This window comes from Hippoglossus stenolepis, chromosome 17 (assembly GCF_022539355.2).
Source record: "Hippoglossus stenolepis isolate QCI-W04-F060 chromosome 17, HSTE1.2, whole genome shotgun sequence".
Taxonomy (NCBI): domain Eukaryota; kingdom Metazoa; phylum Chordata; class Actinopteri; order Pleuronectiformes; family Pleuronectidae; genus Hippoglossus; species Hippoglossus stenolepis.
Genome location: NC_061499.1, coordinates 11,038,480 through 11,062,732, shown reverse-complemented (window position 1 = coordinate 11,062,732; position 24,253 = coordinate 11,038,480). Strand labels below are relative to the sequence as shown.

At 42.8% G+C, this 24,253-nt stretch overlaps 1 protein-coding gene across 5 annotated transcripts in view; it reads right to left on the bottom strand.

Moving 5' to 3' along the window:
* clasp2 (cytoplasmic linker associated protein 2) overlaps window positions 1–24,064 on the bottom strand; it is a 52,767-nt gene extending 28,703 nt beyond the window's left edge. For 3 of the 5 annotated variants that reach the window (XM_035182447.2, XM_035182451.2, XM_035182452.2), the window contains exons 1-7: window positions 23,139–24,064; window positions 18,211–18,289; window positions 14,741–14,844; window positions 14,077–14,168; window positions 12,652–12,727; window positions 11,759–11,856; window positions 7,627–7,697 (exon numbers count right to left, since the gene is read on the bottom strand). In XM_035182447.2, the coding sequence (XP_035038338.1) occupies window positions 7,627–7,697; window positions 11,759–11,856; window positions 12,652–12,727; window positions 14,077–14,168; window positions 14,741–14,844; window positions 18,211–18,289; window positions 23,139–23,336 (718 nt within the window). In that variant the 5' untranslated portion in view covers window positions 23,337–24,064. The remainder of the gene's footprint in view (window positions 1–7,626; window positions 7,698–11,758; window positions 11,857–12,651; window positions 12,728–14,076; window positions 14,169–14,740; window positions 14,845–18,210; window positions 18,290–23,138) is intronic. The other 2 variants (XM_035182484.2, XM_035182466.2) reach the window with 1 other exon arrangement.
* Between the last annotated feature and the right edge of the window lie 189 nt (window positions 24,065–24,253).

The following is a 24,253-nucleotide window of genomic DNA, read 5'->3' as shown; positions in this document are numbered from 1 at the left end:
ACAGTGGAGTAATACAGTGACATGTTCCTCACTGTTTTGACGCTGTAGTCCAGGACACTGGATTTGAAATGAAACAATAACAATGAGGTTGAATTCCAAACTTCCTGCTGTAATTTGAAGGTGCTTGTATGCACATGAGCGTAGCAGTAGAAACATGCAGCCCACTTTTAGGGGCAAGAGTATATAGAAACAACTGCTATAACTGAAGCATGCAATTTATCATAACTATAGATATAAAGAAAACACAAATACAACCAAATGTATAGAACTTGAAATAAGAAAATATCATTACCAAACATAAAATATAAACACAAATGCACATCTTTTCTGCGATGCTGATTCTGTAAAATAATTCACACTGAGGGATATCGGAAAACAAAAACACAGATGCTGTTGTGTCTGTGAAACATTGACCGATTTTTTTCAGCCAACCGATGAAATCGGTCGGGCTCTATTTACACTCAAGGACGAACTGAAGTCTTCAACCCACAGACACTTAAAGCCACTTGGCATTTTGCCTTGTGAAGGACTGTAATGCAGCCATTTTCACTTCACGCTTGTTTATCGTGAATTTTGCATTTAGTCTGGTCCACAGCAAGTAAATGCTTGTGCAGTTGGATTGAAGGTTGGTTTTTACTGTGGTGCCTTAATTTAAAAGTCTATTATATGGATGTAAACAACCGTAAACATTCTCACAGCAAAGAAATTATTGATACATTTTAAATCTAATGCAATATTATATGGAGCCAAATAAATAAATAAACTGTGTTGCACATTATATACAAGAACACACACAGTTCCTGGATAGCTTTATGTGAACTGATATTTTACAGATGTTGAGTCTTCCAACCAGATTATTGTAAAATACTTTCCCCCCCAATGAGCATTTTGAACAAACAGGTTCTTCATGATTGTTAATGGTCAATATCAGGGTTCAACGTTCAAGGGCCAAAAGGGATAAAAGACCCTTTGCATAAAAAGATTATATTAATAGACAAGGTCTTACAATCAATATATATGATGAATGCAAAAGAAAAGAAAATAGAAATACAGTGCTTGTTCAATTTACTGACAGGGACCCCAATAAAACAGAATGAATGGACAATATAAAATACCAGTTAGAGGATTTTAATGGCGTTCTATCAAACCCAGGGGGCCATTAGCAATTATCAGTCATGCATCAACTGTCTTAGCGTTGATTTGCATCATCGTTAGCATGATTAGCATTTCCTGCTTTTGTCTAGTCAGACCCCATGGGAGAAAATGTCTCAGGGTGGAGGGCAGAGCTAAGACACCAGAGAGAGGAGAGAGTGGGGGGGCATTGAGAGAGAGAGAGAGAGAGAGAGAGAGAGAGAGAGAGAGAGAGAGAGAGAGAAGGCAGGCTGCACACATGCTGTTACCATGGCGACCAGTGCAGACCAGCTTCTCAGATGAGCAGAGCAAACAGGAAAAAAAAAAAGATGTGCAGTGTGCCCGTGAACACACGCTCACATCTCCAATTTAGTTTAATAAACACATTTACTGTGTCTTCACTGACTTCATGCTGGTTTATTAAATTAGGATGGATTCTGGCGTGCTGGGGAGGAGAGGAATGCATGGCGGCATTAGTGTTGCCATGGAAATATCACACTCCCCAGAAAACTATGGCACTATGTGCAAATAAAGCATCTACACAAACAGGCAAAAAAAACAAAAAAACAGACACTAATGCATACTATCTTTCAGTTGTGACCACATGGTGGCAGCACTGGCTCTGCACCAGACAAATGGCTTCTTCTCGAGGGCCACTACTTCAGATAAATAAAGGCCGTTCTGTAGAGCAGCTACAGGTCAGCTTGAATACAGAGCCACAAATAAATCTGAGCTAACTGCTTTGCTGGAGAAAGGCCACTTGGTGCTACTGGTAGTATTTGCTGATAGTTTCCCACAGCAATTGCACTCATTTTATTTACTCTGTTCAAACCAAACATCAGTGACAGTAAAGAGTCAGAGTTTCTGTTCTGAAGAACTGAGACGATCAGTCGCAGCAGTGCAGCAGACATCATCATCATTAAGTATTACAGCTGAAAGTCTCAACACGCCACTAAGAGCAGACCCAGGCATCTTAACAACACACAGAGAACCTGTGTTTGGGCTGATCTGCTTTAAGCTGGGGCACAGACTGTGTCACATAGACCAGCTCAGGACCATGTGACAGGGTGCATAAGATGACAGACAGAAAATATTTTGATATTTCACAGCCTTTTTTTGAGAAAGGGATGCAAAGGAGAACGTGAGATGTACTGCCCCAGCTCCAATGTAAACTAGAAGAGAGGTAGGTGTGTGTAGGTGTGTGTGTGTACGTGTGTGGGCATTTAGAACAAAAAGTATTATAACCATCTCTTCAGAGAATTGTGATTGTCAGATATTGTCGAAAGCAAAGACTAATATTTAAAAATCTATCAACAATACAAAAGGAGGAACACACTGTTTAACCACAGTTTAGTATAGAAGTAAATATAGTTTGAAGAAGCAAGAGTAAAATACACACACACACACACACACACATATAGAGGTATGATTTGAGTCCTAATTCCAAATCCAGGAGAGGGATAAACCATAATTTTGAGAGGAAAGCTTCGCCATGGCAACCAGCCTAGCCTGGAAATGGGGTCATGGTTTCCTTTGCAGCGCCAAGGATGCACTGAAGCAGAATGAGGATGTCTGCGAAAGACAGTGTGTGTGTGTTTGTGTGTGTCTGCACGTCAGTCCCTGTCAACACTTAGGTACAATGCAAGCAAGGAAAGCTACAGCTGATGGCCTCGAACATCTCAGGGCTTCCTCTGTGTGTGTGTGTGTGTGTGTGTGTGTGTGTGTGTGTGTGTGTGTGTGTGTGTGTGTGTGTGTGTGTGTGTGTGTGTGTGTGTGTGTGTGTGTGTGTGTGTGTGTGTGTGTGTGTGTGTGTGTGTGTGTGTGTGTGTGTGTGTGTGTGTGTGTGTGTGTGTGTGTCCGCATTTGGACAAGCTCCTTTTCAGACAAGACAAAATAACATTAAGTGAGTTTAGCACGGCGCCAGTGGCACTGACATGCTTTTCTTTCTGGAAACATGTTTTGTTCACTTTTACAAACATACACCTGAGAATGCATCAGTTATTTGTCAGAATTATATAATCAATCAGTGTTAATGATGAAAGTTGATTTGTATTTGGGTCAATGGGACTTTTTGACAGTTGAGAAATTAGCCAACTGTATAAAGTCTGCGTCACAGGTCAGTTGTTTTCAGGATTGTCTGGAAGATCAGGATACCAATTTTAAAATGGTTTCCATCTATTTATCTTTACACGTCCAGTTGAAATCTGATGCGTTAATGTTGAAACTAGACGGAGTCAGACAGAGCAAAACCGATGTGTTCAATGTGCCGTCTCAATTAAATAAAAAACTATTATCTTTTTTCTATTGCCATATTTTTACTCAGAACAAGACAATATATTATTAAAGCCAAAACCCTAAAAGATTTAAATGTGGCTATAAAACATTTAAGTTAAATTGAGAAAGTCTGGGGGCTGCTTATATCAGCATAAACTTTCTTTCTTGAGCTTGTAGCGTTTTTCCTTTTTATTTAATCAGCATATTATCTAAAATCAGCACATGCATAACACTTCATAAGATTACTTGAGGTTGTATAGCTGCATATATAATGTGACAGCTGATGTTTTCTTTATTACCGACAAATACTTGATTTTCACTGTTGACATATAGTGGTAATTTAAAATTCCATCTGAGAATAGGCCAGATGTTTGAAACAATACAGAAATAAAAACGAAGCAACTATTACTAGATGACACGCTCAAAATTGATCTGCTCTGGTCTGTATAAAATGCCATATTTAATAACATTAAACAGTTACAGATGATATTTTGACCCAGCCAGAAAGAGGAGACACTAAATTCTCTCCGCCAAGTCGGTTATGTTTCCTCTAAATTTAAACGTTTTTCTGCTCTAACCGTGGTGGATATTTTGGTCTCAGGTGGACCAAAACCAACTCTTACAGATGGGAGTCAGGACGTATGGAAAAAGCTTTAACGAATGAACCATAGCTTAAGAATGATTATTTGTTCTTGATTGCCAATAATCATTCGCATGTGTACACACGAACACACAGATTTCTATCTTGGAGTGAGAGATAGAGATAGGAAGGCTGCAAGCAAAGAACAACACACTTGATGTTAATACAACAGAAAAATGTCAGTAAAATAGGAAGAAATTGTACATGAATGCCACTTGGCCTCTGTGACCAAGGTGCATACTGTACAATTCAACCATGACAGACACTCTGAGTTCAGGTCAGTCCTCAGACTAATGAATTTGAAGAAAACTGAAAGAAAACACAACAACGAATCACTAGGACATATGCATTGTTTATATCTACACACATCACACATCACACACACACATCACACATCACACATCACACACACACACACACACACGACAACATAATGGAGACATTTTATTATAGGGAACCCCACTACACATCAAATATGTAGCCTGTATCTGAGCCAGGGCACTCGGGGTGAAAGTGCTTGGAACCTAAGCTGATTTTGATCTAAAACCATATGTTGACAAGCCTTTGTCTGAGTGCCAGCATCCACCGCCAGATGAGATTAAACACAAACACACACACACACACACACACACACACACACACACACACACACACACAGAGACACACTTACCATCATCCCCAACTGCCATGGTTACGGTGTGTTATTGGTAGAAAAACTGCCTGTTGTGTCGGTATTCGCTCCTCTCCCTCTGTTCTCCTTTGTCTTCTCCTCTATCTTTTCCCCCCTCTCTTGTTTGTTCAATCTCTCTCTGTCTCTGTCATGATGAATTGGGGAGAGGCAGTGATAGGCACAGCGCTGTGACTCGGCTACTGCCAGAGATCTCTTTCAGCTTCCTCCCTCAATCCTTTGCCCTCCCTCCCTCCTCTTCTCGCAGCAACAGCTGCCACAAACCCTGTAGAGCAAAAGCTGGACCCAAAGAGATGTGGGGCAAGGGCAAGAACGAAAGTGTGTGTGCGTGTGCGTACATGTGTCCTCACTGTCCGGTGTTTAGAAGTTAAATTATTGGAAGCTTACCAAGGTTTTGGTCACAAATACTCATCTCAGTCTGCATCTGACATTCCACTAACCTCTTTTATTAGTTTTCTCTGCCAGTTTTACTATTGAGAACGGGGACATGAATGATGGAGACAGGAGCAGGTTAGATAAACTAACCGACTCCAAAATCACTTTTTGTTCAACTACAAGATTCAATTTATCTTTGTAAATGACTGACGGCAAATTCAGGTAAGTATTTAACAGCGGTACCGCAAACTCAGGAAGCGGTCACATAGTTATTAAATAATTTTTCATTTAAGAGATTATATTACTGGTTAAATAATCATTTTATAATAAAGTATTTGAATATGTCCAGGATGTACCCGGCCTCTTGCCCAATGTCAGCTGGGATTGGCTCCAGCTCTACCCATGACCCCTAAGTGTCAGCAGCACAGATGATGGATGGACAACTAATTGAAAAAATAACCTACAGATGATCTAATGTTCAAATCATTTTGTCGTCCCTGGTAAATAGTGAATCGTTTCTACAAGAGAAAGAAACTAAAGTATACTTGAGGTGGTAGCTAAGGCCAAGCAGGAGGCCTTGCAGATGAAGTTCACCCCGGTATCTGGTATGTTTACTCACGTTTGGATATGTGCTCAGCGTGTATGGTCCGATGGCCAGAGTTTGTCGAGTAGATACAGATACTTTCAGTATCAATGTCAGTCCATTCGTATCAGCCTGTTATGTAGTTTGTTAACCACTTGCTTGATTATTTCAGGCAAGCACTGAGAGACCACAACCATCCCAGTCAGTTTCTTCTCAAACTTTTCACTGGGTTGTTCTCATGTTTACTCTTGGTATCTTTCTCCTACAAATAAAGATAGTCAAAAAGTCTTGTTTGATCTAAAATAATCACAGATTTCCTCCTAGGCACATGACAAGACCTCTTGGGAGTGTATAAAAATAGAAACATAAGAAAGGAGAACTCACATTATTGTTCTAAATAAGAATTACACAATCACTTACACAACCATGCAGCCAAAACACAGCTTTCCTCTCAACCATAGGGAGGCAGGAGTTAAAGGTAACACTCCCTCTACCCCTGTCCTGCCACCAGAGATACCATCATGGCAACAGAAACCACCACAAGCCCTGAGCTCCTCCTCGATGCCTCTGCCCATGTTTCTCTCTATCCAAGTAAACAAGCTGCAACAGCCGACCATGTTACCAACTGTCGCTGTTAGACCCAGTGACAGGGCAGCCTAAAGGTACAAACAGCCAATGACAGGCTCTGCTAGACACCAAGAGCCAAGACCTTTCTGACATCACAGAGCACAAACTCAGCTTAAAGCCACAGTTAATGACATTCATGCCCTTTGAAATGTTATCGTATTATCAATACTCAAAAGATGATTGTGCTGTGAGGTTTAACAATATTATCTATGTAAACAAACTGTTGGATTTTCAATCTCAAATTACACTACTGCACAACCACTAATAGAGGTGGGGGATTGTTTTGATTCTTGCTCACTTTACACTTAAACAATAAACACCCTAACTTTAAAAAATGAACACAAAAAGAGCTAATGTAATGGTATTTATTCGCCTGCAACTCTTACAGTCTTCACAGTACATGGTTTGAAGGAAATGTATGTTCATTACTTCTGGAACATCAGTGAGCTTCACCATTGACTGACTGTGGTAGGTAGTAGAAGTAGGTACTGATGTTTGTCTGTCCAGTAACATTAAATTACTTGATCCTGGACATTCCTTATTTTCTGGTTTGCCAAGATCTATTGTGATGTACAATTTCTGTCTAGATGTTTTTTCTATATTGTGGTATTTGTTAGTACAATGTGTAAAGGGCTTTAAAGCTACAGACTAATTGAACATTATAAGATTTTAGCACAGTGGCTTTATGTGGTTGGAAGCATAATTTCAAAATGATATCGATCAAACAATCTCAACAACTAAATCTTACTAGTTTTTACTCTGTTGTGTTTTGGAAGCTGTGTTTGGGTGGACGTTGTTTGTTTGATGATGTTTATTTGTTTGTTTTGCTACGATAGAGATTTTACTTTCACGCTGTTCAAGGAAGCACTGAAGCATTTCTCCAGAATAACTTACTCTACCTTCGAGGGCTATGGAACCTAAGTTTATGATCTGAAAAGTGAAAACAAAATGAAACCTTGCTGTAGCCAGTGTAATCGCTGCACAATTCCAACTTTCAGTGAGCCTGAGGCTCCTAAAGATCCATAGTCCAATCTGAAGCTAAAACCAAACAATTATCACCAGCAGCCTTCTGCTCAGGTCTGGCTCTGCCGGGAAAACCCACAGCATCACACACAGATTAAAGCATTAATCCTGTTAGCTGCTCTTATTGAAGCTAATGGAAACAAACATACACAATCACGAGGCACGCACAAGCGCTCACCAACACACATGCACGTATGCACACACACGTACACAACCAGGATCTCCTCTCAAACCAAAATGACTCGATTTGGTGGCAAATAATAATAAATGAGAAAGGACACTGACCGTGACTCGGGCTGAGAGCCATGTTGCCTGAATTCAAGGCTTCATCAAAACGAGTGAATATCGTCTGTAACCTGCAGAGAGAAGAGAAAAGGTTAGAACAAAACACACACACACACACACACACACACACACACACACACACACACACACACACACACACACACACACACACACACACACACACACACACACACACACACACACACACACACACACACACACAAAAAATCACTACAATACAAATACAATAAGAATTAGATGCATCAAAATTAGACTGAATTGGAAAACAAGTCAATCATCTTCACTTTGCACATGCAGGTGGATACACACCCCAGCCCAGAGCCTTGACCTAGAGACAGTGAAGGTGCTGTGAATCCCAGGTGAACGTATTAACAGCAGCAACAACATGTGGAGAGCCTGCCTGTCTGCCTGCCTTTTGGTGGGTGTGTCTATTATGCCAGCCAGACTCATGAAGCTGCAGCAGAAACATGACAAGAGTCTTCCTGACAACCTCCTCAGCATCAAACACACACAAACACAACACACAACACACAACCACAACCTGCTCTGATATTCAATTTAAAGAGCAATAATAACACAGAGCAATAATGTCTCAATTTAAGGACAAATCAAGATAAAAATAAATGCACAAATAAAAAGCCTCCATCGTTCTGAGCGATGTGGATACACATTGACATAAACACAATAGACACAATGACCTACATTGTCCAGTGGCATGCCCTAATGTCTCCTTCCCATAACGCTATCCATGGATGTGAGCACATAAGAATAAAGGAATACACACCTTCCTCTCTCTGTTTCTCTCCCTGTCTGTCTTTTGGTGTCACGGTGCAGGTCCACAAACACCCGACAGCTTAGAAGCTCCTGATAACTGACGATCTGTGTTGCAACGGGCTGCTCAGCCGTGCTGCGTTTTCAAGTTGCTCCCTTCCATTCATTAGCATTTTTAATTTACGGATGTGCTCGAGAAGAGACCAAGCCTACAGCCTTCTGCACTCCTTAGCCTCAGCATTTCCCAGTGGGTTGATTAATAGGTTGCTGCGCAACGTTGCATTAGCTCCCATGCTAGTGACACACTCTGATCCTCGGCTCCCCTCAGCTCTTTGTATCCAACATGGTGCAGTGGCTCTGAGAGGTAGGGAGGGAGAGGGGAGGGGGCGAGAGGGTGTGAGTGTGATCATGTGTGTGTGTGAGAGAGAGAGTGGCAACAGCGAGGGACCAAAGCATGCTATGGGCATGCGACAAAGCACCACCTACTGTCTCACATACGAACTGTGCTGAGCTCACACACCTACTGAGAAATCTCCACAGTGACACAAAGAGTTAAATCTCAGACAGGGTCTTTGTGTGCATGTGTGTGAGAGAGAAAGTGGGCCAGTTTGTGTGACAGCCAGCAAAGAGATTCAGTTACCCTTTACATAACCTCCCTCTCATAGCCAGACGCACACATACACTCGTCAGAGGGGGGGGGGAGGGGCTGTACAGCCAGTGGCAGACAGAACGCAAGGCTGCTCCTCCCCCCCTCTTCCTCTCGCCTTCTCACCTCACTTGTCCATATCCTCTTATTCCTCTTTCTTTTTTAATCCTACTTCTCTTTTCTGAATTCAAGGATCCCCTCTTGATACTGCTGCACCTTTTACACCAAGCTCTGAAGCTGTGTTGGATACCGATGGACTGTGACTGAAGAATGGTCGCACACAAATCAGGTAGCTCGGTTGCCTTTCTGACAAGATATGTGTTTAGACAACAGGTGAACTGAATGTTGATTAAACCTGCATTTGAACTGCTGACAGGAGATTGCTGTTACATGTTTATCCCTTGTTGTAACTGCTGGACCATAGAAATACATGCACTGTACATTGCACACATCAGGGAGACACCGGCAGCCTTCTGTTCAGGTCTGGCTCTGTCAGGAAAACCCACAGCATCACACACAGATTAGAGCATTAATCCTGTTAGCTCCTCCTAAGTCACTGTCCACACATCAGGGAGACAGTTAAATGATGTCTAAGCTTAAATAACAACACTGCAATAAGACTGTCATCTGTAACAGAAACACAAACAAAGAAATTCCGGTGCCGGTTGACCCACAGTCAACACAGGACATCGACCTGGATCACACAGCCAGGTCACATGATTCACGCTGACCCATTGAAAGCGACCGCCAGAGCTGATGTAACCTGTGTCACTGACGGTCGGAAAGGGGGAGTCAGTTTCAATGCAGCTGATTGTGCTGAAAACTGACCAGAAATAATAAACTAAATCTGTTTTTGGTACCTCTAACTGTTGAGTAATAACAGTCCTCATCAGAAAATGTAATAATACTCATTAGTCACAGCCTCCAGGCCTACTTCCAATATTTTGGGGGTAAGCAATATAAATAACTTTTCACATAAATAAATAATTTAATAATAAAATAATTCAACACATTTTGTGTGATTTACTACTACAGGCTTGGATACTGTTGTAGGCTTTTTCTAATCGAAGGGGAGAAGAAGGAAAAGCTGCTTTTAGACACACACTGAACTCTGGATATATTCCTGTGATTTTTCCAGAGGGGCTGTATGTGAGAACGCAAATGTACTAGTCAGCTGCTCCGGACATTTTCCAGAACCTATCCTGCCAGTCCTCCAGTAAAATATCGTCAAAATGTCTGAGCGAGCTCATGTGAGAATACAGCAGGAAAATTCACAGAGAGCGAGTGGATGTGCTCGGACAATCTCCTGCTGGGTTCTTCATTAGAGAAAGGCAAACTCCAGAAACAACCAGCTCCAATTTTCTAGAAATTTTCTGTCTGGCTAAAGAAAGAGAGAGAATATTATTCATAGACTATGATTCAAAATGCCCCTTAAAATATCAATAAAAGTGCAGGTTTCATAAGTTCACATTCCAGACATGTGAAGGAATCATGTATACAAATCCCAGTTCTTTGTTTTCCAGTGCAGTAAAAAAAGTCTCTCAACTCCTCTGTCCTGTCTCTCAGAGTAATAAACAGTAAGAACATAAACCATAAAGGCAGGAGTCGTCCACCTCTCAGTATTCCATATTATCTTTCCCACCACTCCCCTTCTCTGTCACAACGCTCCCTTTCTCTACATTATCTGGTGCTATGGCTCTACAGATTTGATATGTGATCTTGTCAGGGAGACCTTGGCTGTGGCTCTGCATTCCACTCGGCACCCATATACTAACGTGAACACACTCAGACAACCTCCACCTCGCCTTCATAGCAGTGATCCAATGTCATCAGTGAGTACACTGATAAAACTGGCGTGACATATTTGTGCTTCTCGCAATACAAAAGTTTGCAATGAATTCATATACACACAAGATATTACAGAAGAAGAAAAAATCAGTGGTTTCAGATCTAAATCACAGCATCGGTCAGACCTCTACATGCACTTTGAAGCGCACACACACACACACACACACACACACACACACACACAAACTGGTCTATATAAATCCTGCATACACAGACAGCATGTTTACACTGGAGACAGACCGGCTTAATATGAGCAACACATGACACACTGTCACGGCCAGCATTCACAGATGCAAGACTCATACTCAGCAGTCAGTGTTGTGCTGCTGGGATCTCACACACAGGAGAAAGAGGGAGAGAGTGGGGGAGAGTGGGGGGTCACTGTCCGCATAGAATAACCCTAAACTGGGCACATGTAACCAGGACGACCAAAGAAGGACGATACCACTCAATGGACCTCTTCAGATGACGTGAACACACACACACACGCTCTCTCCACATTTTCTCCAACTCCAACTGTGTTACTCCACCCAATGCCTTTGTGCCCCCCCCCCAGCCCTCTGCCCCCTCCCACAGTCAGTCAGCATTGTGCTCTGGATGAAAGTGCCTCTGTGTGTGTGAAGGGCAGAGTGGTGCATGGCGTGGCCTGGGACAGACTCAGTGCCAAGGCCAGAGGACCCACAGACCCTCCACACAATTTAATTCCTGCTTGATGGAGCACGCGCGCGCACGCACGCACACGCACACACACGCACACGCACACACACGCACACGCACACACACACTCAAACACAAATGCACAACCAACATCAGCGCTGACACAGACGGAGATGTTCAGCAACTCACCGTGCAGCAGGCAGGCCTCTCTTTCCTACGTCTGCTCGGACCTTCTCTCCAACGTGACGATAGACATCCACCAATGTTGTTATGGAGGCCTCACGCACCTGCAGACAACAAACATTAACCAATTTAAAAGTCTTCCACACACAAATAAATTTACATGCATGCTCACGCACATAGTGAGCACAAAGGCATCTATGTCTTGTCAATGTAGAAATACGTGTTAAAGTCAGTAAGATTATTAAGTATTTTCCATAATAACTACATAAAGATTACAGTTACTTCACTGTCTGGGATGAGAGGGATTAGAGACAGCGAATATAAACACATTAAAAAAATAAACCCTTAAGGCCTCGTACCCATCCCCCTAATGGGAGACATCTGATTTGCTAGTTATGCTGTGGGCACTTGTGATTGGGTGGTGGGATGATGTTAAAGGGATTCTCCGCAACTGAGGGTGGGTGGGGCCTGTGTCAATGTTGATTGGCTGGGAAGGTGTGTAGGTAGATAATCATTGGGTAGACGATAGGAGCAGATTTCAGCTTTGGGGTGCAACTCAGGTTAAACAAACCTCTCTGTACGCGCACACACACACACACACACACACACACACACACACACACACACACGTTGTGTGTGTTAATGGACGGGTGTTGGTGCTCATGATTCAGCAGTGAAGCTGTGTGGGGGGACGACAAAGCCCATCTCCCCACTAATAACAGTAATAATCACAGAGCTGCTTTAAGATGCCTTCCACCACACTCAGGGCGATGAGAACTAAACCACAGTATTAGCTACAGACTGGTACACTGAAGACACAATAGACTCGCACACATTTACACAATAACACATTTTGATCATCGTCATCATATCCTATTCTGAAGGGCTTTGCCTCTTACCTGTGGGTTCTGGTCTCCAGTCAGAGAGCAGAGATGAGGAACTATTTTACTGAGGCTCAGCTGCTGAGCTCCATGCCTGAAACAGATAGAAACCAGAGGAAAAAGAATATCACAACATTGGAAGATACAAAAAAGGTTTGATCCTTTTCCAACAAAACTTGTGTTGTCAAAGCTATGGAAATGCTTTTTCATTTTCTTGTGTTTTGTCAATTTCTGTTTCTTTATTGTACTTCATTGAGACATATCAGCATCAGACATATCTGGAGCTTTGTGAACCACACAAAATAAAGAGGTGACAACCCAGACGCACACCACTCTATCTGATGTCTACTCAGGCTTGATGGATAACTGCGTTCGCTCCGTGAACATCTTTAGTTGTACAATCAGGGAGCAGCTTAGCATTTAGCACATCAATGTCACTTTCCACAAGTAAAAGATGACAAAAGTCACACCGCGACTCCAAGAGCCCAGATCTGCTGACTGTAGCAACTCTAAGGTGGAAAATACAGTCGACTAGAACCGGCACAGGCTTGAACTGCTGTGGTCCAAGGTGCAGCAAGGGAACAAGCATATGTTCAGTCTTATGTCTATAGGTGTATTTGTTTAATGACACTTTAAGCTTGCACAATCCATGTTAAGTATGACAGCAGCGTCTCTACAATCCCAGACACTGTGGGCTTCTACAAGAGCAGAAATCCTCTTATCAACTAATGGGAGGGACTGAGTTCAAGCGGATTCCTTTAGAAACGAAGGAAAGACACAAAACATGAATAAAGAGCACAATGAAGTTAAAGGGTGAACATGCAACCCCAAAACAATATACAAAAAAATAAGTAGCCGATCATCTGACATGTATATTGGCCATTAAAGTACTGGGAGACATGAAAAAGCTTCAGACTGACTTTGATTTTATTTCTCGTGCATATAAACCCCTTTCTTTTATTTTCCCAGATAGCCTGAGACCTCCTGTTGCTTCTGGAAAAATATCTCCACACAGACCATCATATTTTCTTTGGAACGTAGTAGTAAGATACAGACCCATTCCAATAATTTCTTCATGTTGTTGTAGTTCAGGCCACGAAAAACCGAGAGCAGATTTTTAAACCTCTCCGACAGTACCAGATGGCGACATGTATGCTTGAAGACTGAAGCGTCACATGACAAAAGTGGTGGTGGCATACGTGTGCCACAGAGTCACACATACAGTTAAGAGGATTTATCCTGGAGACGGAGATTGTGTGTTTCTTGAACAAGCATTGCTCATGGCAAGTAGCAGTAGCAGCAAATGGAAAAAAATATACGCCTCAGTGTGTAGAACACGAAATTCAATGAGTTGGTTTAAAGCCGATATGATTCATGTATGTGTCGTTTTTTTAGGAGGACTAATGTATGACATTGGGCAATGAAGAGGAGGAAGTTACTCACGTGTTGAGCGTAGCACTGAGACAGAGGCAGACTCCTTCTCGACTGCGGAAGTTTTTATGTTTAAAACCAGGAAGAAGCCTTTCCCAGACGTACTGCAGAGAGGAGGATGAGAAGGATTGAGGAGGGAGAGAGAATCAGTCAGAAGGGAGAAGAAGGAGTCTCTGCCTGGCAGCTCATCAGGGGTTTGAGCAGATTATAGAGTACAGAGAGGGTCACAATCTGGGATGTGAGATGTGCAAATGTGGTGTGTGTGGGGGTAACACACAGTAGAACGGTGATGTAGCATGTGATGTTCCTCATATATCCAGAAGGGGGAGCTCAAAACACAGAGGAGCTCTCTGCTGTAGTGAGTATCTATTATTGATGTGGAGGTGGCTGTGATTTATCTGTTATCTCCATTCTGCATTTTAATCATGCATTTTGAATATACAAAAATTGAGCTGAACATGTTATTCACAGTAACATGCATTTCATAAACTGACTTTCAGAGACTGAACTTGAAATCCAACAGTCTTAGAACTATTACTATTACTAAGGTACAAACAATGGTTATTACTATATTTATAGAATTATCTAGAGTCTTTGACTGGTTAGGATCCTGAGATTTTTATGTAAGCATCTGTGTGTGTGTGGGTGGGTGTGTGTGTGTGTGTGTGCGCCTCACCATGGGCGCGGCGGTCTGCTCCACGCAGCGAAGGATAAGAGCTTGGCTGTTATCCCTGACCTGGTCCTTCCCATCACCCAGCCTGTCCACTAGAGATGGTAACACTACAGACAAAATAAGAGAAGGAGAGAGGGAAGACGAAGGGAGAGAGACAAAGAAAGGATGGGATGGTTATGAGAGCCAATACATGAAAAATACACTTCACTGCACAGTGTTTACATCAAGTACAGGGCAAGTTCAGCCACACATGAATCTGAATCTTTACCCGATTTAAAAAACAAGTGAGTAAATCACAGAGATACTCAAAGATATACATTTATTATACAGTCTGTCAATTTGTTAGAGGAGAAAATCACTGTACAAAAGCTAAAGTAAAGCCAACGTGGACACAAAGGCTCCGACAAATGGACCGCGACTAAAATAATGTCAAGATCATCAAATGCTTTCATGTCAGTTACACACAACTGATGCAGCAGTGAGGCCGCCGATGTAACGTAGTGACGCACACAGTAAAGAATCCACAGTGAGAGCCTTTTAATACTGGCGTCCAAATGAACAATGAATGTTTTGGCAGCTACGCAAATGTTTCAGATGGTTCCTCTAATCCAACATACAATGAGGAGTGGAGGTGCCATCACTTCAAAGAGTATTTTTGGGCTTTAATTTGAAAAGTATACGAACAGGTACTTTTCATCTTTTTATCAAAACGCCTGCAGTTTGTGGGTGCCACAAAAACAAGGGTTGAGAAAGCCCCTCACCCGCCTATGACGCACACAGACGTCTCCTGAGGCCAAATGCTAATTTCACTACCACTAGCTGCTCAAACAGTATTATTGTGGATTTGGCTGAGGAGGTACACTCGGGCACCATCACTGAACATGGGATGAGGAGGGTGTTTGTGTGGACCAGGCATACTGTCCCACGGCATGTACTGAGATCATGAACCGAGCAGCATATTCATCCCTCACAAAACCCACAACACACTTATGTATATTTTACATTTATATTATTTGACATGCGTGACAAATAAAAACTTGTAATCAAAGTACTTTTGGAATTTATTCCTCTGTGCCATAGACTTCACATGGACCAGGCAAAATTTTGTATCTTTTAAGTGACACGTGACCATGTGACAGGCTTACATGGTACAGTCTGATTTTTGACACCCCCACCCGCCTACCCACAGCTTAAAATATTCGCCCGTAATTCTCACTAAAGCTTCTAAGTCATAAACGTACTATTTCGGGACAACCCTAGTAAATATACACAAAAATACATACATACAAAAATTCAGAGCTGAAAACAGTCCACAACAAATGAGCTATTTACTCCTGTTTGAATTTGCTTTTCGGTAAAATATAAAAAGTTCTATATATATATTATTTTGTGTTTTTTTTGTGTTTTTGAAGATTTATGTCTTAGTAGAAATCAATGGGCTGAGAGAGATGTGGGAAAGTCCAACACTTCTGAGAGACTGACAAACATATCATTGGTTTTGGTCTTTTTGAGAGATCTGCTGACAATTCCAAAAATAGAGAACATTTCCAGCCTGATCCTTTAACTCACAAAGTCCAGTATTTACAACATGCAGGGGTTTAAATGGCCCAGTCATAGCCAGCAGCATAAACCCCAGTTTAAACGCACAAACTGGTCTCTGTTGGAAAATCAGATGGAGACACTAAACCTTCTGAGTTACATAAAAAGTCTCACTTTGACATTCACGTAACACACACACGCACACACATTCCTAGTCTAAGGGGGCTGGGAGGGGGTGTGTTAAAGTGACAGTGTGATGTCATCTGTCTCCTTCTGTGTGTGACCATACATTATTTTTCCATAACAGCTGGTTGTCTAGGCAACAAGGACAATTCCCTCAAACAAACAAAAAATCCTCACAGGGGGGCATTGTTTCATACAACGTCATCTTCTGTGGTAAAGACGATAACACACACACACACACACACACACCCACACACACACACACACACACACACTTTTCTTGAATGCAAATTGACTCATTTTGTTTGACATTTTTCTGTTGGACCAATCACATCACTTCATCTTATCTCACACATACTACAGTTTTGTGACATTTGTATGAATCCATTTCACTTCACATCTGGGCAAGATGGTGTTCAAATGCTGTGCACACATGAAAACATATTGTAATGGCAGCAACCCTTTACCCTGAGTCAGTCCTATCCATCAATACAGTCACTCCGTTTCAATTATCTCATCTTCCTGCCCTCCGTGTATATGTGTGTGTGCATGTGTGTGGGTGGAGGGCGAGCTGAGAGAAGGAGAGCACAGGAAAGGAGAGATGGAGGGAGGGAGATTCCCGAGCCAGCGGTGGCTCAGAGAGATGTTTTTACCATCAGTCTGAAACACACACTTCCTTACACACACACTGATACACACAGTGTGTCTATGAGTGTGAGTGTGTGTGGTGGCAGACTTTGCACAGCGACAGTGTTACAGGTCTGATCATCCCAGACCTGCGCTGTAGGGTTGAGTGTGTTTGTCAAGAGCCAGTCTGGCTGACAAAGACAGCTGGTGACACCTTGAGTGGGCATAAAGTAGGGCTGGCACTATCCTAACACACACACATACACAGCCCATGTAATCTGATACAACATTCAGCCTATGAGGTCATATGAATGTGAGGTGTGGTTTTGGGGTGTAATAGGGTGAGCTACAGGATGGCAGACAATTCAGAGGCTAAATACAGAGACTAAATGATGCACAATAGAGAGGGGGTGGTGCCGGGGTTTAGAGCAGCACTGCTGGTCTGTCTCAGAGGAACCGCAAAGTGGAAGTCAGAACAAAATGGAAGGGTAGCCTGAGCTATCTATACAACAATACACAAACCATCACGTGTTACGTGGTGTGGAGTTGCCAGTTTCAACAGTTATGAGTTTGATTAAGTTTGTAAAAGATATATATATATTCCTGAGATGTTATCAAATGTTACCTTATGACAGAGGAAAATTATTTAATAGATCACACACAGTTTACGTAAAATGTTATGCCATAAATGTACATCTTTTCTGCAATGTTTATTTAGTCAAATAAAAGTTTCATACTGGCATGTATCAGGAAACATAAATGATTCTACCAATGCCGAAAATCTAAAAACGTCACGGTACGCTTTTTTCAACAGTACCACAGGTACCGAACAATACCAGCCTGCTGCTGCAAAATGATTGCCGCCGCTACTTAAACATCCTCCCTACTCAGAAGTTACTAGGACACGTACAGTGCTTGAAGTTCACTTTGCGTTTGTTTGATTCCCTCTATAGTTTATAAGACATGTATTTGAACACACAACTACTGCTTGCTGCCGTGCGCTTGAGTAGATCTGTGTGTGTGTGTTAGTACATTGGGTGTGCAGCCTCTTTCTTAAGCTGCTTTCAGACATGCAAAGAACTAGTTAACCCTGAGGTAGTTTAGGGTGGGGTAAGATATCTCACCTGTGGACAGGTATCCTTTGAACCGCTCTCCCATGCGCTCCACGAATGCGCCAACGATGTCTATCCCCATCAAGGTCACCTACAAAACACAGAAAGAGACAGAGCAAAAACTTTTAGTGGGTCGGACACAAAACTAAATGTGTGGACTCAGACATGTCTACCAGTTTCACTTTCTGCTTTCACATTAACCACAGTGGCAGCGGTGATGAGACGACACATGGGCACATCTTTCATCCACTTGTTCTGAAGCAAAGTTTGGTGGAAAGTGAAATCACAATCTCTTATTATACAACCACATGATCTATAAAAGATGAACCTGAACCTTCTCCATTCATTGCTGACATTCAGCTCTCAGCTAAAAAAAAAACCTATTAAGTGGAACTTTGAGTTGAGATTATAATTTAATTACATAACACAAATGCTCTTAAGTATGGTGCTTGGCTGAGGTTGAAACTGTATTTGTATGATTAAGAGATGATACTCTCTAAAACTCTAACTAAAAAGTAATATTAAGTGCTAATATCATATTGTCTCAAAGGTTATCTCCGTGGTTGTGATACTGTTGATTGTTACGTTCTCTTTATACCATCTGCATCACAGTAGCTGATGGAAACATGATGAGCTGACACGACCATGAACTCGCTATGTCATGTTTGTTTAAGTGAGCTTTAACAATCCAATTTGCCGTCTTTCTTTTACCTCACTATTAAAATCTAGCTCGGTCATTACGAAGAAATATTGGCTTGTGTGACTCGCAGTGGGAAGGTGGACTGGATTCTTTAGTCGAGTGGTAAAGTCTAGTTTTCCACTGTGTTTCTGATTAGGATCACATCCCACACTGCGCTGTGCTCGTGGAATGCTTGTTTTGGCAACGCTGTGGTAAGACGGAACAGTCCAAAAAAGAAAAAAACCATTAAAACACAACTCTCCAGACTCCTCTGTCCCGCTCAGAGAGGAGTCAGACTGCAGATTTTCCCCCTATTATCGTCATAGGAAGAGAGCCAGGTAACTATGGGGGGTTGATGGGGGAATAACAGGGACGAAGGCCAAGTAATACGACAGAAAACAAAAATTCACCTTGAGAGGAAACATGAGCTGTGAGTCGATATCAGTACCTTTAACTGACCTAATTTAGGGGGAGCAGGGGAGGAAAAACTACGGGAGAAAGAAGAAACAGTACAGGAAGGAAACCGCCCTCAAGCCTCCCCTCCCCCTCCTCGACCCAGCACCCCAACAAGCTTGGCGCCCACAACCATATGGCATCTTCACATGGAGGGAGACAGGGAGGAGGAGAGATGGAAGGGACTGCGCTTGTTATCCATCTTGGACAAGAGAACCGCAACAAAATGAGGAGACTCCTTCCAGCTCTACAGACCGTCTGCAGTTTAACATCTGGCTGAGGGGTGAGGAGGCCAAATAGGTATCACCCCAAGTACTAATAACATCAGGCGTGGTGGGAAAAAAAGCAGAGTCTTATAAGGATAACACTGACAAACTACTGCATCTCTAACTGTAAGCTTCAAAACATAAGGAAGGCTGAGGTATGCTGGGGGAGAGAGAAAAAAACAACACACAGTTAGACCTGTATGAATGGTTCTTTGTGAAGACTCAGGTGGCTGTGTATGGTGGCTTAGACTGGTAAATTCGCATAACATGTACAGGGTTTACTCAGGATTCTAGAAGGGCTTAAAGTGAGAAAAACATGTTCCAAAGGCTCTGATATCACACAGCAACATGTGGGAGAGAACACAATGTGAAAAGCTGGAGTCTAATGCTGAAGAAAATTGGACGAGGGCTGCAAGTCACAATTACTTTCACTATGAATGAATGAATCCGTCAGTTATTTTTAAATATTTTATTTTCCTGGACATCGATTCTTCTTCGCTGCTCCAAAACAGCAGTTGTGCTGCAATGCCACTGGCAAGTTCCGTTTTTAGAGCGGTGAAGAAGAAGAAGTGATTTCCGGTAGTGTAGCGTTAACCAGAGCTAGCTAAAATGTCAGCAATTTGGCAATATGTCATGCTGTAAAACGATGACATGAACCGAATCCAAGACGTCAGTTTTGAGGGGTGGCACTGGTGTTGCCAATTACAGCACAAGCAGAAATAGAAGTAGAAAAACAGCTTCTGTTCGTCGACTTTTGTGGCAACTCTATATTAGACCAATAATCCATTACTTGATCATCACAAGATTTGTTGACAAAGATTTAGCTCCTGATTTGTTGAGGGTCTTAGGGGCGACGGCCTCATGGCTTAAGAGTTTGTGAATGGATGTCTATCTAAGTTCAAATCCAGGCTCAAGCTGTGTTGCAAAATCTAACTCACTTTCACCTTTGTGGTCCTGATGAGGTATGTTACAAAACAATAGAAACGCATGTTGCTGTTTCATGTAGTGCCAGAATACATCAGCCCACTTTATTACCAAATTGGCTCAGTACATTAAATTCAAAAGTTTGTTTTTCCTAGCTCCTCGTACTAAGTATGCCGCCTGTTGTGAAGAAACAGCAGAGCACTGACATTTGACAAAACTGCGATAAACAAATGGAGATTTTCTTTTATCCAATACTGCACTGATAATAAAGGATGAATACTGCCTAAATGCAGGAGAGATCATTGTCTGACACAACCCAGAACTATAGTCCTCGCTGGCTGTAGCTCCCCAGGTCCTGCAGCTGCTTCCCACTAAAAGCTGCAATCAGTTCTCTTTACTGGAAATCTTTTACTATGAAGCACCTGCAGGAAGTGTTGAGCTTGCAAGAACCAAAACAATTTCATTGTTTAAAAAGGGAAATAGGAATATATTGATGCTGCAGTGCTATATATATTAACTGGTGTATCGTATCCTTAAGCCTGCATTGTGATACATTTTACATCAAGGTGAGACACTCATCTTCGTTACAATGAAATCAGTGTCTGGGCAGGTGAATCTCGCAGCTTTATCAATCCTCAACCATTCAAGCCAGTGTCAAGTCATCAGGCCCTGCTGCCCATAGAAGCAGTATGAAATATGAATGCGGATGCCTCTGTGATGTGAGAGCAAGAAGTAAATCTGCTGTTCATGGAGAACAGAAAGACCACAACAAGAGTGTTACACCGACTCATTGACAAAAACAAAAAAGCACACCCAGACAGCCAGACGAGGAGAACTGTGTTTTACCCATTCCTGAAAGAGGAAATTGAGTTCGACAGTCTCCTTATCTGAATATTATCTTTTTTTCTGTGTCGTGGCTTGTATTTTCCGCTCACCTAACCTTACCCTAATTTATCACCCCAGTTCTCCATTCTCCTCTCTAACGCCTCCTTCACTCTCTTCATCCAGACATCTCTGCATCATCTCTCCTCTTGTCCCTCTCTCTGCGCTGACGCAGCATCTTGCGTAAAGCTAACCCCTCCTTTTCACCAGACAGGGAACCAATCAGCGTTGTTGCAAAGCTGCTGCGAGAAGGCCTCTGGGGGTCTCGACTCACTGGCACATCTCTGCCAGATAGACATCTGATATCAAGTTACTGTATGTGTCATCCACATACAAGAGCAGATCTGAACAAAGGGAAATGTTAGTTTGTCACAGCTGATGATTAAATGCATAGAGGCTGACATGCAGGTCGTGATGAGCTACCCTTTCACTTTAAACGTCTTGTGTCAGGTCATTTATTGTGATAGTTTAAGTCCACAATAAACATTACGAAGTACAATGCTCTCATTAGTGAGTCTCAGTGAGGTGTTTGGTGCAGAATCTTTAATTATTCAGAAATTGGGGAGTGTCAAGAGGAAATTGGAAAAATCGAAATAGCTGTTTTGTCCAGTATCTGCACTGGATGATTTAAGACTTGATTCGTCAATCAGGGATGCTGGTCCATCTTTTCCTACTTCATTGTACTAAGTGAAAATCCATTTACAAAGTTGAGTTTTAAAAAATTATAGCATATTCTACCATTAGCTGAGAAGTATTGTCAAATCTGTTCTAAAGAATCTTTTCTAATGCAGACTGTACAATTTCCACACACTCCTGCTGAATCCTGCACATCCGCACAGACATTGTTAATAAGCTCAAACAGAGGCTTGGGAGTCAAATTTCAGCGAGCCATGGAAAGAGATTTCAGACTGTTGACTTTCTGGATCAGTGTAATATCTTCACGAAAATGTCTCATTCCAGCATTTCTGAAATATGGCGCGGACGAGGGTACCACACAGACGGACACACACGAGCAGAGACGCACAAATACGAAAAGGATGATAATGGACAAGAAAACTAAGACAAGACAAGGGAGACTGAGCGTGTTATTATGTGTGATGAGAGAGAGAGAGAGAGAGAGAGAGAGAGAGAGAGAGAGAGAGAGAGAGAGAGAGAGAGAGCATAGGTCATAACAATGAGTCGTGTAACCCCTCCCCCATCCTGTCTTCCAGTAGTCTACAGTCCTGACAATGGGTCCCCTTAGTACTGACACACACACACCCACATACACACTGACACACATACCGTACACACCAAAACCCCAACAAACCATAGGAATGACCTTTTCTGTCACTAAGATTCAATTTTAAAGATGTCTGCCTCTTATTATACAGGACTAGACAACAAGGTTTTCCAGATGAAACTAAAGCATTGTGTAGGCTTGGTGAGAAGATGTATGAAAAACGTTAATTCATTCTTTAATATCTTCTGTCTTGTTAGAGATTAAGTGATGAAAGTGGCCACCAGTTTGATTAGCCATGTTTAATGGGAGATCAGACCGCTAAGTAAACCACAGCTCGTTTTACATACATCATTTGTACTTAGGTTCTTCGCATTGAAACCAAAATGGGAAAGCAGCACGTCCATCAGACCCCATCCTCCCGATCACTGGGTAAACTTGTGGAGAATGATTCATGACCAGGCCGAGGGGATGAGAGTGTAGAACCCGAACAGGACGACGGGCAAAGATCTCTCACCTTGAAATTGCTGGAGTTCACCCATCCCGCTAGCTCGTCTATGGTCTTATCCAACCGGGGTTTGTCCTGCTCCACGTCCGGGGAGCGCTGCGGGTCGCTCAGGTATTCGATGAGGTCCTGACCGACCTGCAACCTGCGGGTGACGTCTTTCTGCAGTACCTGCTGGTAAAAGTACTCCATGTTGTCATGGTCCTCCATTGGGCACTCGGGGCCGAGGGGGCCAGCCACTGGAGCCGGGGCCGCAGACAGGAGACAGTGGTCGGTGGGTCGGGTTGTGAAGGACCGAAAAACGAGTTGAGCTAAAGTCCCGCGGATGAGCAGAGGTGATGAGCGGTGAGGTCTGCAACGAACAGATGTTCGATCATCAACGTGAAGCCTCTTATAAAAACTGGTCTAACACCAACCAAAACAAAAGCTAAACTTTGTAGGACTCATACCTAGCTCGATGCCTCCCTAGCAAAACAATGTTAGCTTTCACTGTTAGCTTAAAACTTCCTCAAAGTTCAGAAAAGCGGTAAATGTGACAGACACCGGCAGCTCCCCTCAATATGCCCGCATCAAAACAAGCTAGCAGCGCTGGTTGGCTATCTGTTATGCTAACAAAAATAGCACCTAGCTAGTTAGCACAGCGCCCCAAACAAGGGCAGCCCGCGTCTCATCAGCTAGCTCCGCCGGCTAACGGTAGATATCCACAGGCCTGGCGCCCAGCTCCTCTCCGCCCCTTTATTCCATAACCACGGGCTGGTAAAGTCTGCCGAGCCGCAGCTGTCGACTCCTTCGGCGGTAAACTCGCACCAAACTTTTACGAGAAGGACGCAGCTCCAGTCCTGCGGTGACTGGTTTCTCCTTAATCCAGGAGTAATGAGGGCAGAAGGCGGTGAGCGGTGCGCGCTGCCGGGGACTGCGGTTCACCAGGGGACGCAGCCGATCACCGATCAGGCCGATGGGTCTTCGGGCTCCGCACAGACAGCCAGAGCGATGCCTGATGTAAAATATCAATTTGGTAACTGCACAGGGAGGCACGATGGCACTTCGAGCGATTCGACGATTTTTAATTCATATTTTTTCCATTGTTCGCGCCTGTGTGTTTTTCTGTTCTCTGTCATTAATCAAAT